Raw genomic sequence first — 15,785 nt, 5'->3', positions numbered from 1 at the left:
TTCCTGCTTCGCTACATTCATCTCTCCACTAGCTTTTTTAAAAAAAATTACTAACAACTCTATTCTCTGGTTAAAAGGAAGAACTTAAGTTTCATAACTGACAAAAGTCAACTAAATTGAAATATTTCCCAATCAATTGAAATGAATATTTTGCTTATGTTTTTTCTAGGCATTCATGCCACAACTCTGACTGCCTTCTTAGTAAATACAGGGATATGTTAAGAGTAAAAACATAAGCAATTCATAATATAGCCAAATAATTAAATATCTACTGTTTCTGAACAGTATTCCTGAAGGTACAACTGAAATAAGTAGAAAGGAGGAGGAGGGCATAAAAAAAGAGAAACTAAGTTCAAATCACAGATGTATAAACATGAGAACAAAGAGACCACTTATATAAGTAACAGACGGACAGTTTGGAGAATTAAAACCCAAAGCTCCAATCACGTCCTCCAGTCACTTCTTTTGCACCCCAAAGAAAGAGAAGTCCACAAAAAGCTAATAATTTAAGAAATATTTATGGTTATTCAAATAAAGCACTATAGATTTTCCTTATTGTCTATAAAATATCTTTGAAAATGGGGTAAGTGACATTCTGGTAAATTCTTGCTCAGAAGAACTATTAAGTAATAATTTTCAAATAAATCCACTAAGATTAAATGAAAATGTACATACCTTTCATTAAGATTAACAAGCTTCATTAATAAAAATTCTGTATATTCCCCAAATGGCAGCTTACGAGAGTCTGTTAAAATACCTCTGGAATGAATGCCTCTGCTGAAAGGCGGAGAGCACACCGTGCTTTGACACAGCAACATCAACTACTCAACCGCACTGGCCTAAGTGCCGACACTGTTACAAAGCCAACGTGGTCTAACCAGGGAGCAGTAGCATTATCTACACCATGAACGGCTATTTTAGGAAGTGTTTGAATAGGATTAAATGTTGCACTGGAAAATATGAATTTAGAGGTACCTTGATATGGTAAGGTCTTAAGTTTTAACAGTATCTGTGTGATAAACCTGAACTTGACATTTTAGGATTACATGTTTTAAAGTGAGCCCTAGAAAACGACTGATAAGGAACTTGCTATCCATTTATCACATCGGGACAAGGCTCAGTAGGCTAGACGGTTTAAGACCTTGCTTCCCAACTGTAATTGGGAGCATGTCAGAAATGGAGACTCTCAGGCCCCACCTCACAGTTATTGAATCAGAACCTGCATCTTAAGATTCCCCAAGTGACTCATATGTAAACTAATTAAAAGAAGCAGTTGTCAAGGAGGACTTTAGAAAACATGAGTTATTTACTGTCGCAGAACCCAGTAACAGGTAACTCTTCATCCTCTGGAAGAGTCAAAGCATGGGGGCTTCTGAATACATGGAGTTCTTCCCCAAGCCGCTACAACTTTTGTTGTAATTTTGATGGAAAACTTTAAAAAATGGTTTATTTGCTTCCATGTTTCAGTATACAAGGCATAACGAACAGAATCTGTTTCAATGATGACTCCAGGCCATAATTATGGGCCTTTGTGTAATATTCTGAATGCCACTAGACTGTTGTGTAAAACAGTGAATCACATTTCTTACCTCGGAAAAAAAGAGGCTAACAGGTGAGTTAAATACTATTAGGACCCTAAGAGTAGGAGAATGAGCCCTGGTCTCTTGGGTTCACTGGGAAATAGAGGATGTGGGCTTAAAATAATGCAAACTAGATTTCTGGTTGGACACTACGGCATCCAATTCTGCTGATTTTCCAGAGAACAGCCATCCTTTTGCCTATGTAGAAAATTTAAGTATGTGTCCCTCTGACGGCAGGGAACTATTTAAATAATGTCTCAAGTCCATTCCAACTTTCACTTCGTTTTAGTAAGTAAAGATATATGATGACAGGAAACTACATGAAAATACCAAAGGCAAGTTTTAACCTGAATTACTTCTTTTGGGATTTAGAATATAATTGATAAACGAATTATCTTGTTTTAATTCTAGCAAGGGACAGAATTAAAATAGGAAAAAACGGACACACGATTCTCCTCTAATCACCTGCCCCCAGTTAATTACTGGCGACTCTACCCCGCCGGTGGCCAGGGCCTCGAGGGCAGTGGCTGGCCCTGCGGCTACGGTGAGAGCGAGCAGCGGTCCAGAACTCGTTCCACATTCTAAAGCCCCGATGCCAGGCTTCTCTATCACCCAAAAGCCTTTGCCATGGAAGTTCAGATGTAACAAAAAGTTGTAAAGTTCTGATTTAGTGCTTGGTGGCAGTTAATTATGAAATTATCTAAAGGCCTTTTTGAGAGCGAGATGATGTTTAAGAGAATTAGAATAAAGAAATTTAAAGGGTCACAGATTTCAAGAGCTATGTAGTATTTTATATAGATGGCATTTGATACTCAATAAAGTGGTTACACATCTATTTTCTTACCTGCATACTGAATATAACCACGTCTTTAAAAATATCCTCTAATTTATAATGACTAGCTGAGTCTCAAAGACAAAACATAATGGCAAAAATGGGATAGGGACGGTGGGAGGGAGGGAGATGCAAGAGGGAAGAGATATGGGAACATATGTATATGTATAGCTGATCCATTTTGTTATAAAGCAGAAACTAACACACCATTGTAAAGCGATTATACTCCAATAAAGATGTTAAAAAAACCCATAATGGTAAAATTCCCTATACACAGTGGAAAGTATTTGAAAGAATAAAAGTTTGTAATAAAATCATGAAAAAAACGGATGCAACCTAATTTAGGTAGAAAAAAATCATACACATTTTCAAGGTTTTACAGGATGCATATATTTCTTTCAGGTAATTCTCATCAACATTTAAAACAGAATATGGAGATGCCTCTCCAACTCTGTATTTTAATAGAAGTATCCCAGGATAAAATAAGAACACGGAATTAAAACTGACAACTCGTGGAAGCTTATGTTGCTTTTCTTGACTCACACATGGAAAATCCTCCTGCAGCAAAACCTTTCCTTTAATGTCATTTTAAATTTTGACTGAAAGTAAAATTAGCCATCTATTTTCTTAAGTTCAACGATATCATCTGTTCCACTCAGGATAAAGACAAAATTACCTAGTATTCATTTTGTGTGTTTGAAAACCTAAATAGGGATCAAGAACCAAACTGGTTGCTAAGTCATCATTTTCACAGAGTTCCTTGGCAGACATTCCAGAAGATGGTACATATCGACTCTGTCCTTCGAATCCTGAATTACCATTACCTGTGAGAAGAAAAAAGAAGAGAAATTAACTCGCACTGAGTACTACTTAAATCTACCTTAAAAACCTTTAGCTTCACTGCCCATTCAAGTCAGTCATTAAGAATTGAAATTGCTTATTTCTATCAGTTTTACTACTTAAGAATTGAGTACCCTTTGCAAAAACAGAAAACCAAATGCAGTAAATTAACCCAGTTATTGAGAGCATTTTTGTTAGATATTATTATCAGGTTTCCCAAGAACAGTGTCTGGATAGTTGTGAGACTCTGGCTCAGATGCCTTACTTGCCTCTCCAAGGAAGAGGTGAGACACAGGAGATGGGCAGATGTTCATCACAGTAGCAAGACAGCACAAAGGGCCACTACAGACAGGGCCGGCATGAGAAGGAAACAAGAGCAACACAAGATACCCTCTGCAGTAAGCGCCAGAAGGCTAAATCTCAAGAACCAAAACGGAGTCTCCAGGCGTTACCTTCAACTTCCTGCTTGTGGGCAGATGTGTGATTATCATCCCCACTTTGCTGGAAACTCAGGCCCAGAGGTTAAGAAACTTGCTTGTGATTACAAAGCTAGGTAGGAGAAGAGGGGAAAGAAATACAGAGAGACTGATAGGCCTATTTCTAACACCTGTTTGAAACAGATTTTGAAGGAATGGATAAAAATAGGGAAGTGACTGAAAAAGATAACTGAAGTAACTGGGTTTAACTGTGGAAGAAAAACAATGTAAAGAGAGGAAAGCAAGGCCAAATTTGTATGGATGAAGTTTCATCAGTGCTGATTCACGTTTGATGTATACGTCACTGAGGGTCTTCATGGAGTCAGCACATGCAATTACAGAGGATACCAGCAGTATAACTTTAAGCCTCTCAAAATTAAGAGGTGGAAGAATGAGTGACAAAGTGAGACGTCTAACCTTTTCACCTACTGTTCCAATAAAGAAATAAACACTTACATGTAAGTCCCTGACAAAGGGTCAGTATATGATTTTGAATCACATTATTTGCACATAGGTATGTATAAAACTACCAAAGTTGTTATATTTTCTATAACAGCTTTATTAACATTTAATTCACATACTATACAGTTCACCCATTTAAAGTGTACAATTCAATGGTTTTAAGTATATTCACAGAATTGTGTAACCATACCACAATCAATTCTGGCACATTTTCATCAGCCCCAAAAGAAACCCCATACCTACTGGAAGTTACTATCCATTTCTCCCTCCCCCACAGACCCTGGCCACCACTAATCTACTCTGTTTCTAGGGATTTGCCTAGTCTGACAATTTCATATGGGTGGAATCATACGTGCTTTTTTGTGACTGGCTTCTTTCAGTTAGCATGTTTTCACGGTTCATCCACATTGTACCATGCAGCAGTACCTCATTCCTTATTCTGGCCAAATAGCATCCCACTGTGTGGGTAGGACCACATTTGGCTGCACCATTTTATGTTCCCAAAACATAGTGTATGTAAATTCTCCACATCACCACCAACACTTGTTACTATTTGCCCTTTTGATTTCAGACATTCTAGTGATTGTGAAGTGGTGGTTTTGATTTGATTTTCTCTGATCACTAATGATTTTGAGCATCTTTTCATGTATTGGCCATTTGTCTATCTCTGGAGAAATGTCTGTCTATTCAGATCCCTTGCGCATTTAAAAATGGGAGTTTGTCTTTTTTTTTTTTTTTTTTTTGCGGTACGCGGGCCTCTCACTGTTGTGGCCTCTCCCGTTGCAGAGCACAGGCTCCAGACGCGTAGGCTCAGCGGCCATGGCTCACGGGCCCAGCCACTCCGTGGCATGTGGGATCTTCCTGGACCGGGGCACGAACCCGTGTCCCCTGCATCTGGAGGCAGACTCTCAACCACTGCGCCACCAGGGAAGCCCTGGAGTTTATTATTATTGACTTGTAAGAGTTCTTTATTCTGGATACTAGTCCTTTATCAGATATGTGATTTGAAAATATTTTCTGTTCTGTAAGCTGTCTTTCCACGTTCTAGATGGTAACGCTTAAAGTTTGCAACTTTGGTAAATTTCATGTACTTTTTTTTTTTCTTTTGTTCCCTGTGCTTTTAGTGTCATATCCAAGAAACCCCTGCCTAATCCAAAGTTATGAAAATTTATGCATGTTTTTTTCTGGGGGTTTTTATAATTTAAGCTTTTAATTTAGGTCTTTGATCCATTTTGAGGTTTTTTTTTTTTTTTTTTTTTTCTTTTTGCGGTACGCGGGCCTCTCACTGTTGTGGTCTCTCCCATTGCAGAGCACAGGCTCTGGACGCGCAGGCTCAGCGGCCATGACTCATGGGCCCAGCCGCTCCGCAGCCTGTGGGATCTTCCCAGACCGGGGCATGAACCCGTGTCCCCTGCATCGGCAGGCGGACTCTCAACCACCGCGCCATCAGGGAAGCCCCATTTTGAGTTTTTTACATACAGTGTGAGGTCGGATCCAACTTCATTCTTTTGCATGTGGATATACAATTTTGCCAACCCCAACTGTTGAAAAGACTATTCTTTCCTCAATTTTATTGGCACTTTTGTCAAAAATCAGTTGACTACAAACATGAGGGTTCTTTCTGGATTCTCAATTCTATTCCACGAATATATATCTATCCACATGCTAGTATAAGACTGTCTTGATTACTGCAGCTTTGTAGTAAGCTTTGGAACCAAGAAGTATGAATCTTCCACATTGTTCTTTTTCAAGACTGTTTTAGCTATTCTGGATCCCCTGAATTTCCATAAGACTTTTAGGATCAGCCTGTCAATTTCTGCAAAGAAGCTAGTTGAGATTTTTTTTGGTTTGTTTTGTTTTTTTGTTTCTTTGTTTTTTGTGGTACGTGGGCCTCTCACTGTTGTGGCCTCTCCCGCTGCGGAGCACAGGCTCCAGACGCCCAGGCTCAGCGGCCGTGGCTCACGGGCCCAGCCACTCCACGGCACGTGGGATCTTCCCGGACCGGGGCCCGAACCCGTGTCCCCTGCATCGGCAGGCGGACTCTCAACCACTGCGCCACCAGGGAAGCCCACTAGTTGAGATTTTGATAGGGACTACATTCAATCTGCAGGTCATCTGGGGAGCATTACCATCTTAACAATATTAAGTCGTCTAATCAATGAACATGGGATGTCTTTCCATTTATTTATTTTTCTTTCGATTTATGTATTTTTTATTTATTTTTGGCTGTGTTGGGTCTCCATTACTGCATGAGGGCTTTCTCTAGCTGCGGCAAGCGGGGGGCTACTCTTTGTTGCGGTGCGTGGGCTTCTCATTGCGGTGGCTTCTCTTGTCGCGGAGCACAGGCTCTAGGCACGTGGGCTTCAGTAGTTGTGGCTCACGGGCTCTGGAGCGCAGGCTCAGTAGTTGTGGCACACAGGCTCAGCTGCTCCGCAGCATGTGCGATCTTCCCAGACCAGGGCTCGAACCCATGTCCCCTGCATTGGCAAACAGATTCTTAACCGCTGTACCACCAGGGAAGCCCTTTCCATTTGTTTAGATCTTCTTTTAATTTCTTTCAACAATGTTTTATCATTTTCAGAGTGTAAGTTTTATACTTTATTGTTAAATTTATTGCTAAATATTTTTTCTTTTTGATGCCCTGTAAACGAAATTGTTAATTTCATTTTTGGATTGTTTACTGAGAGTGCATAGAAATACAACTGATTTTTGTATACTTGTATCCTCCAACCTTACTGAACTCATTTATTCTAATATTTTAGTGGATTCCTTACGATTTTCTATATACACAATCATGTCACCTGCAAATATTGTTTTACTTCTTCTTTTCCAATTTGGATGCCTCTAAGTTCATTTTCTCGCCTAATGGTTGTAATCAGAACTTCTAGTACAATGCTGAATGGAAGTGGTGAGAACAAATATAGTTCTGTCTTGTTCCTGATCTTAGGGGAAACCATTTACCATTAAATGTGACATTAAGCTTTATCAGGTTGAAGAATTCCCTTCTGTTCCTAGTTTGCTGTTTTTATCCTGAAAGGGTGTTGGATTTTGTCAAGTGCTTTTTCTGCATCTATTGGGATGACAGTATGGTTTTTGTCCTTGATTCTATTCATATGGTATTACATCAATTGATTCTCAGATATTAAACCAAACTTGCATTCCTGGGATAAATCCCACTTGGGCATGCTATAGAATTCTTTTCATCTGTTGCTGGATTTGGTTGGCTAGTATTTTATTGAGGATTTTTGCATCTATATTTATTAGAGATATTGGTCTATAGGTCTTCTTTTCTTATGATGTCTTTGGTTTTGGTAGCAGGATAATACTGGCCTTTTCTTTATAGGTAGTGTTTTGTTTGGTTTTTAAAATTACTAATTCAATCTTTTGTACTTGCTATAGGTTTATTCAGATTTTGTACAAATAAGATTTATTAAATCGGTTTCAGTAATTTATTACTTTCTAGAAATTTGTTCAGTTAATCTAAGTTACCTAACTTCTTGGTATACAGTTGTTCATAGTATTCTGTTACAATCCTTTTCATTTTTCTAAGGCAGCAGTAATGTCTCCTCTTTCCAGGTTGATTCTTGAGTCTTTCTTTCCTAATCAGTCTTGCTTAAGGGTTTGCCAATTCTTGCTGCTCTTTTCAAAGGACCAACCTTTTAGCTTTGCTGATTTTCTCTGTTCTCTTTCTATTCTCTGTTGTGTTAATTTCTACTCTTATTTCCTTCCTTCTGCTTACTTTGGGTTTAGTTTGCTCTCTCTCTCTTTTTCTGGTGTTTTAAAGGTGAAAGGTTATTGATTGAGATCTTTCTTCTTTTTTTCTTTTCTTTTTTTTTTTTTTCCTGGTATGCGGGCCTCTCACTGCTGTGGCCTCTCCCGTTGCGGAGCACAGGCTCCGGACGCGCAGGCTCAGCGGCCATGGCTCACGGGCGCAGCCTCTCCGCGGCATGTGGGATCTTCCCGGACCGGGGCTCGAACCCGTGTCCCCTGCATCGGCAAGCGGACTCTCAACCATTGCGCCACCAGGGAAGCCCCTTTCTTCTTTTTTAATACAAGCGTTCACAACCATAATTTCCCTCTAGGCATTGCTTTAGCTGCATCCCGTAAGTTTTTGGTATGTTGTGTCTTCATTTTCAGTCATCTCAATGTATTTTCTCATTTCCCTTTTGATTTCGTCTTTAACCCACCGGTTATTCAGGAGTGAGTTCATTTGTGTTTCCCAAATTTCTGTTATTCATTTCTAATTTTACTCCACTGTGGTCAGAACATATATTGTATGATTTCAATCCTTTTACACTGATTGAGGGGCTTAAAGTATGGCCTAGTCTATGGTCCATTCTGAATAATGTTTCATGGCACTTGAAAAGAATGTGTATTCTGCTGCTGTTGGGTGGAGTGTTCTACAGATGTCTGTTAGGAAGAGTTGGTATAGGACTATTTGAGTCTTCTTTCCTTCTTGATTTTCTGCTTAGCTGTTCTATTCATTTTTGGAAGTGGGGAACTGAAGTCTCCAAATTATTGTTGAATTATCTATTTCTCCCTTCAATTTTGTGAATTTTTGCTTCATGTATTCTGCGCCTCTGATGTTAGGTGAAGTCGTTGCAGTTTATATAAGGTGAGGCACTGCTTTGTTTCTCTTCATCATTGGCTCTATTTTTGCACCATTTGTGCCCAATAATATTCAATGTGATGCTGTTCATCTTCACACACTCTGGGTTTTTCCAACCCATCCCTCCAAATCTGTCTACATTTGGCGAAGTGTAGCTCATGTAATGGTCATTTTCTAAATTCTTATGTACCTCCAACAACCAAACTAATTAAGACCTTTTTGCACTGATGCCCAAAAAGGAGGCCAACAGCAATTTGGAAAAAAAAAAAAAAAAAAAAAAAAGAAACATTTAAGAGATGCCTAATTTACTGACCAGAGCCAATACCACTGCCAGAATCACTACACTTCTCAGTTCCTTCAGGTTCCCACCACATGCTAAGGGGGTGAGGAGGTGTCCAGGTAGAGGCAAACCCATTAGTCTTGGGCTCTCTCCTCACCCCTATCGCAAGCAGGGATATGTGTCTAGTTTATTTGGTTTGTTTGATTTTTGGTTTTTTTAAACAGAAACAGTGACCTGATCTGATATGGAAAAGTTAAGGGCAGCCTGGGCCCAGTGAATAGCATAGACCCATAAAAGGTAAGAAGGAAATGAGATCAGAACTGGTGCACTCTATCTGAAACTGTAGCAAATGCCAGGCTAATCGATCCAAATCTACCGGAAGTAGGCCAATTCCAACACAAACTAAGGCTATTTAGTTGTGGCTAAATTAACCTTAGGAAAAGAAGAAATATAAAAAGTTGTCTGGGACTTCCCTGGCGGTCCAGTGGTTAGGACTCCACGCTCTCACCGCCAAGGGAGCGGGTTCAATCCCTGGTCGGGGAACTAAGATCCTGCAAGCCGCATGGCACAGACAAAGAAAGGAAGGAAGGAAGGAAGGAAGGAAGGAAGGAAGGAAGGAAGGAAGAAAACGTTGTCCTTAACATGGCCATCTAATTTTGGACAATATTTATATAGCTGCCTACTTAGCTTTACACTTATCCTGGGGCATTTTACTACTATTAAAAGAACTATGAAACATGTATCAAATCTACACTTTCTTGAACTCTCAGTAAGTAGCCTCATTATCACCAAGAGATATAGAGGTAAAAAAGTAACTCATTATCAATACTTCTTCTCTGTTAGGATAAACTGTTCACCCTATATAAATAGAAAAAATGGTGACAATTTGAAAAGCTGCCCTAACTTCCACTTATCATGTAAATTAGGGTTGACTTTATCATTCATATTACCCTGTAAGTTTTTTAAAAAATACATAAACTTACATCAAATATAAAAAAACACAGTTTGAACTTAAAAGAAATTTAATAGCAGTACTTTAATATTTTTAATAGAACAAATAACCATTCAGTTATAAATTCTACAAAATATAAAGTTATGCATATAAAAATATTATATTAAGAATTAAACTTGAGTTGTATACAATGTTCGATGAGAATAAAAGTTGATATAACTTTGAAAGAGTAAAAAAACTATACTGTTAACTGTGAGAACATAAAAAAATTGTTTTGAAAACAACAGAGAACAGAATACACATTACAAAGTGGAAAGAATTACTGCCCCATATCACAATCAAGAGAGTGACAGTTGAAGTATGTACATACATCTGCTTGACCTCCTCTCGGCTGCGTTCTTGCCAGCCTTCACGGTGTCCTTTCCCGTGTGCTGTAATTTTGATTGATTCTGATGATGGTCATTAGACAACTTGCCTCCATTTCTCCTGCCATTCAACACCATGTTCTTGGATTCTCCCAACCACTTCATACCCACAGAGAGCCTGACCCAGGTGCATTTAGTCACTCTCTTCAAATAGCTTAGAGAATAATTTCAATGTTCTCTCCTAACAGAAACAAAACATGAAAAAACAAAACAAAATGGGGAGGTAAATACATAAAAGACCATATGCTACACACACCCCTGAGACACTTTCAGAGTATTCAAAGTCACTTAGCAATTAGTGTTTCCGCTCTTCACAGACTACCTTGGCTCCCCCTCCATCCCGCGTCACGCTGAGGTCTACGGTGCCCCCACACTGAGGAGGGACTCGTTCTGCCTTGCTCATTGCTTGTGCTTTGAAGAGCGACGGGTAACTAGTAAGTGCTCAATAAATATTTATCTCTCTCAGTTGCCAGTAAGAATCATCTTTGCTTCTTATTACCCAGATACCTAGGTATATAGCTCAATAACCTGCTCAAATTACACGTTTTGGTAACATTCTATTAACTCTGTGAGGAAACAAGGAAGTTCTCTCTTCTCTTCTGAGGAGCTGAAGAAAAGGTATCTCAGTTAAGCTTTGTCCACAACAGCTTTGTCACATCCTTTTGCTGCTGTTAGTTTGAAGTCAGGATTCAGGATATTTAAGGGACCAACATTCGAATATCAAAGTATTGCCCATCATGAAATACCTGCCTTAGCATTCTTTTACGACGGCAACAAAAATTGAGATTATTGTATTTGCTAGTGTAGTGGTATCCCTCACTATCTGAATTTTAATTAGCTGAATTTGGGAACAAAATGTCTTGGATAGTGAGAAATGTTTGTAATTTATAAGGACCTTTGGAAGTGAAGGTATAATAGATTACATTTGTTGGTAATGGAATGAGAAAGGATGTCCATGACATCACCTCATTATGGAATTATGCTTTAGTGTAAGTCAGGCTAAAAAGGCTCTAGGATAAGAAAGTGTAAAAACAGAACTTGAGGGCTAAAGGAGCTCTAAGATTCTAGCATAACTCTTTCACTTTGCAGATGGAGCTGAGGCAGCACGCCCAATGCCACACAATCAGCCTGCAGCCGCAGCCAGAGGAGAACCAGGCGTTGCTGCCCAAGGGCCTCTCATCTCACCACACCAGACAGAGCTCATTTTCCCTCACTTTTTCCAAACACACAGAAAAGTACACATGATAAATTATTCTGAAGTACTCCCAGAAATGTATACCTGGAGATGCCTTTAATGATACCCAACACAAATACAAAATATTAATTTTTACTTGACCTCCAGTCTCTTTCATGTCACAGGAATTTTGTGTGAATTCACAGTGAGGTAAAATGTGGGTGAGAGCAACATGCTTAGGTAAAAACGTGAACATGTAATTTTCTCTTGGTTCCTTCACTATTAAAATTCAATTAGTATTCAACTTTTATTGTGCCTACCTTTTGATTCTTCTTGTAGGTTTCACTACACCCAGAAAAATGCTGCTACAAATAATAGGAAAGGGCAAGTAAAATATTGATACATCAGTTCTAAGCTAAATATTTTTCAACTAATACTTTATCAAATTAAACAGAAGACCCCCTATTGATGATCAAATATCTTATATTTATACCTAGACAACCTGTCGTTTTGATTGGCGAATTCCTTCATGTTCCAGGAAGTCTTCCTTGACCCTCACTGCCAAATCCAGGTGGACACCCCTACTATAAAACTAGGTGAGGGACTTCCCTGGTGGCACAGTGGTTAAGAATCCACCTGTCAATGTAGGGGACACGGGTTCGAGCCCTGGTCCGGGAAGATCCCACATGCCATGGAGCAACTAAGCCCGTGTGCCACAACTACTAAGCCTGCGCTCTAGAGCCTGCGTGCCACAACTACTGAAGCCCGTGTGCCAAGAGCCCATGCTCCACAACAAGAGAAGCCACCACAATGAGAAGCCTGGGCACCGCAACGAAGAGTAGCCCCCGCTCGCTGCAACTAGAGAAAGCCCACGTATAGCAACGAAGATCCAACACAGCCAAAAAAAAAAAACCTGGGTAAAAGCCCTTATGTCACCATATAGTGAAGGCCTGTCTGCCTCTTTAATGGACTGAGAGCTCCTGAGGTCAGGAACTTATTTTTCTTTTCTCTAGTACAGCAAAAAGTAGATCAAAGGCACTCAACTTACGAAAGAATAAATAAATTAGGTTGTGGTCTAAACCACCTCAAAGGAGCTGCCACTTTTGTACTATTTTTAAACTATAAATTATAACCTGACCTCTTCAAATTCTCTTCTTCCTCAAGATGCTTGTGCTGTCACAGGCGGCTGGAGCAGCTCTGGCACAGGCAAGACATGGCAGGAATCAGCCATCACCGCCATCAACCTCCCTACTACCTGCCACTATGCTTTCTGGTTCACCCCCGACTCTGCACCTCCAGAGAAAAAGAACAAGAAGGTGGTAAAGTGCTTTGCGTCCTTTAGGAAATTCATCTCAAGAACGCCCACATATAACATACAACTTACAGATAATGATGGAAGAATGTGTTTTTAAGACTGTGGAGCCCTAATACTCCTCAATGCTTAACACATAAAATGTAACTATACGGAACAGAAAAGAGCAATGTGGCTTTAGACAGAATTAAGAGACAAAAGAGCAAGTCACCTCTCCAGAGAATCCTTAAGTCGCAACCAAGCTTCCTACTCAAAGATAAAAAGTGGAAAACCTGGGAAGAGGCCCAGCAATCTGTGTTTTAATAAGCCCTCCAGGTGATTCTGACACTAGTTTTCCAGTGTCAGAACTATTGTTCTAAGTTACTTATTCATTCATTTGTTCGTCTGTTAGGGCAAAGAGCAAATACCGAAATTTTAAGAAGTATGGAATAAAAATTTTTAATTTGAGGAAATTATACCTATCAACCTACGTTCTACCAAGAATTTGGAAAAGTTCACCAATAAATCATTTTAGTAGTATACTCTAGCTACTGTGTACTAGAACACAGTGTGGAACACAGACTGAGATCCACTCTAACTTACACATCATTTCAATTAAATGTGGGTTAATGATCCAAAATGGAGCAAATTCCTAACCCTGGGTCTCATTTATATTGCAGTCAACTGATATTATTTTGTTTGAACTTAAGGTACCATAGCATAACAAGCACTGTCAATCACAAGACGTGGCTGAATTTCACTAGTATGAACACACTGTATGTCTGGATGTATCCTAGCAGAGGCACCAATACTCTCCACTCATCCAGATAACAACAGCTATCATTAAGGCAAGACTTAAGCTCACAATGAGTATTTTGTAAAAGCAGTTCTAGTAAAGCTATCAGAAATTGGGGGCTATTTATAGCTATTTTAGCTCAAAACGAACATATACTCTACTCTTCATCAGGTCACTGTTTGTTCTGCCCTCATGAGTGCAGGATCTGCTGTTGGCATGATCATTCCCGTAAGACTACGAGCTGGAAGAACACTTACACATTAAAGGTGGAGATGGAATTTCAAAAGCTAACACAAGTGGATATTTTAGTAGGAGAAACAGGAGCTGAAGACATTGGGTGGCTCCCCCAGAGCTCCCCCTCCCAACAGAGCAAGGGTGCAGTCTCTCTGGCTTGGAACCCAGCTGGCTCACATGGAAACACTACCATGGTCGTGGCCTGGTGGACGTATCCGAGCTAACTGGCCACTGACTATATCTAGAAGTTAAAATTAACTCAAATTCATTCCAAAATTGGCAGAAAAACAATTTTCAAGAAAGGAGTACTGGCGACTCCTTAAATGGCCTAACAGCTACAAATCTTTCTCTGATCTGATTTCCCAATATAAAAATATCATGAGGGCTTCCCTTGTGGCGCCGTGGTTGAGAGTCCGCCTGCAGATGCAGGGGACACGGGTTCGTGCCCCGGTCCGGGAGGATCCCACCTGCCGCGGAGCGGCTGGGCCCGTGAGCCATGGCCGCTGAGCCTGCGCGTCCAGAGCCTGTGCCCCACAACGGGAGAGGCCACAACAGAGAGAGGCCCGTGTACCGCAAAAAAAAAAAAAAAAAAAAAAAAAATCATGAAAATTATTAGACATCTACTACATTCCAGACACTATTCCAGGCACTGAGGATACAGCAAATAAGGTTTCTAACCCTCATCTGTGCCTATATGCTAATGAAGAAAGCTCTGGGAAACAACAAACGAACAAATAAATGGCAGCACCCTGGAGAAAATGAAGCAGTTTCTAAGTGGCAGGGAGTGTTTCAGGTGGAGCCAGGGCGGGCCTGGGGAAAAGCGGGGCAGCACTGGGGAGCGTGCACCAGGCAAAGAGCGAGAACAAAGCCAAGGGAGCAAAGCAGCTGGTGTGTCCGAGGACCAGCACGGAGCCCAGGATGGCTGGAGCCGAGCAGGGGGTAAGAGGGGCAGGAGGAAGGCCAGAGGGCCTCCAAGCCCCTTCTGCGCCTTGGGCACTAACTCCCAGGGAGAAAGCAGAGAAGTGACAGGAGTTAAGCATTAAAGGCCCATGCTGGATGCTTGTCATGTGGTGAAGAGTTTGAATGCTTTTGAAAAAGCAGGTCTAATAAAGCGACTAACAATCTGGGGGGACGAGAGAGAAAGCAGTTAAGAGACCACAGCAATCAATGAGAGGGGAAATAGATGCTGGTGGCTCGCAGAAGCAAAAGCGGTGAGAAGTGGTTGGTCTCAGGATCTTTTCCGAAGATTTTGCCGACACTGTGTGAAAGAGAGAGGGCTCAGATGTGCTTGCAAGTGGAAGAATGGAATGAGCAGTTATGGAGGCGACAAAGACCACAGGGAGGTCGGGTTTTGGCAGGGGTTGGGGTGCAGGAGTTTGGGTTGGTCATGTTTGAGATACCTATTAGAGACCGAGCAGAGACGTTTAGGCAGCTGGATCTGGAGGACAGGCCCAGGCTGGATGTATAAACTTGGAGTCAGGGGACTAATGGGATTTCAAGCCATGGGGCAAGAGGAAATCACCCAGCAAGTAAGTAGAGATAAAAGAAGTCTAAGGACTGAGGGACACCCAAATATTTAGCGATCAAGATGAGGAAACAGCAGCTAAGGAAACTAAAAGGAGCAACCAGTGAGGCAGGAGGAGAAGCAAAAGCAAACCAGGGCCCAGCGCTTCAGGAAGGAGTGACCCAGCTGGGCACAGGCTGCAGCTGCTCGTAAGGCAAATCTCTGAGAGTTGAAAGTCATGGCAGATGGGCCACTGTGAGCCTCTCTCAGAAACGACAGAGAACTTCTGAAACGGACATAGTCTCGAAACATGGGCTCACGGGGAAAGAG

General features: G+C 40.8%; 1 protein-coding gene across 1 annotated transcript in view; it reads right to left on the bottom strand.

Annotated features, from left to right (window-relative positions):
• Positions 1–15,785, bottom strand: part of KMT5B (lysine methyltransferase 5B) — a 51,452-nt gene that overhangs the window by 23,123 nt on the left and 12,544 nt on the right. Inside the window, exons 2-3 of the mRNA XM_007450408.1 lie at positions 10,402–10,637; positions 3,089–3,236 (exon numbers count right to left, since the gene is read on the bottom strand). Of these exons, the coding sequence (XP_007450470.1) occupies positions 3,089–3,236; positions 10,402–10,561 (308 nt within the window). The 5' untranslated portion in view covers positions 10,562–10,637. The remainder of the gene's footprint in view (positions 1–3,088; positions 3,237–10,401; positions 10,638–15,785) is intronic.

Source organism: Lipotes vexillifer, unplaced genomic scaffold (genome assembly GCF_000442215.2).
Source record: "Lipotes vexillifer unplaced genomic scaffold, Lipotes_vexillifer_v1.1 scaffold1477, whole genome shotgun sequence".
Taxonomy (NCBI): Eukaryota; Metazoa; Chordata; class Mammalia; order Artiodactyla; family Lipotidae; genus Lipotes; species Lipotes vexillifer.
Note: the sequence above shows the minus strand (reverse complement) of the source record. Positions and strands in the feature narration are given on the sequence as shown.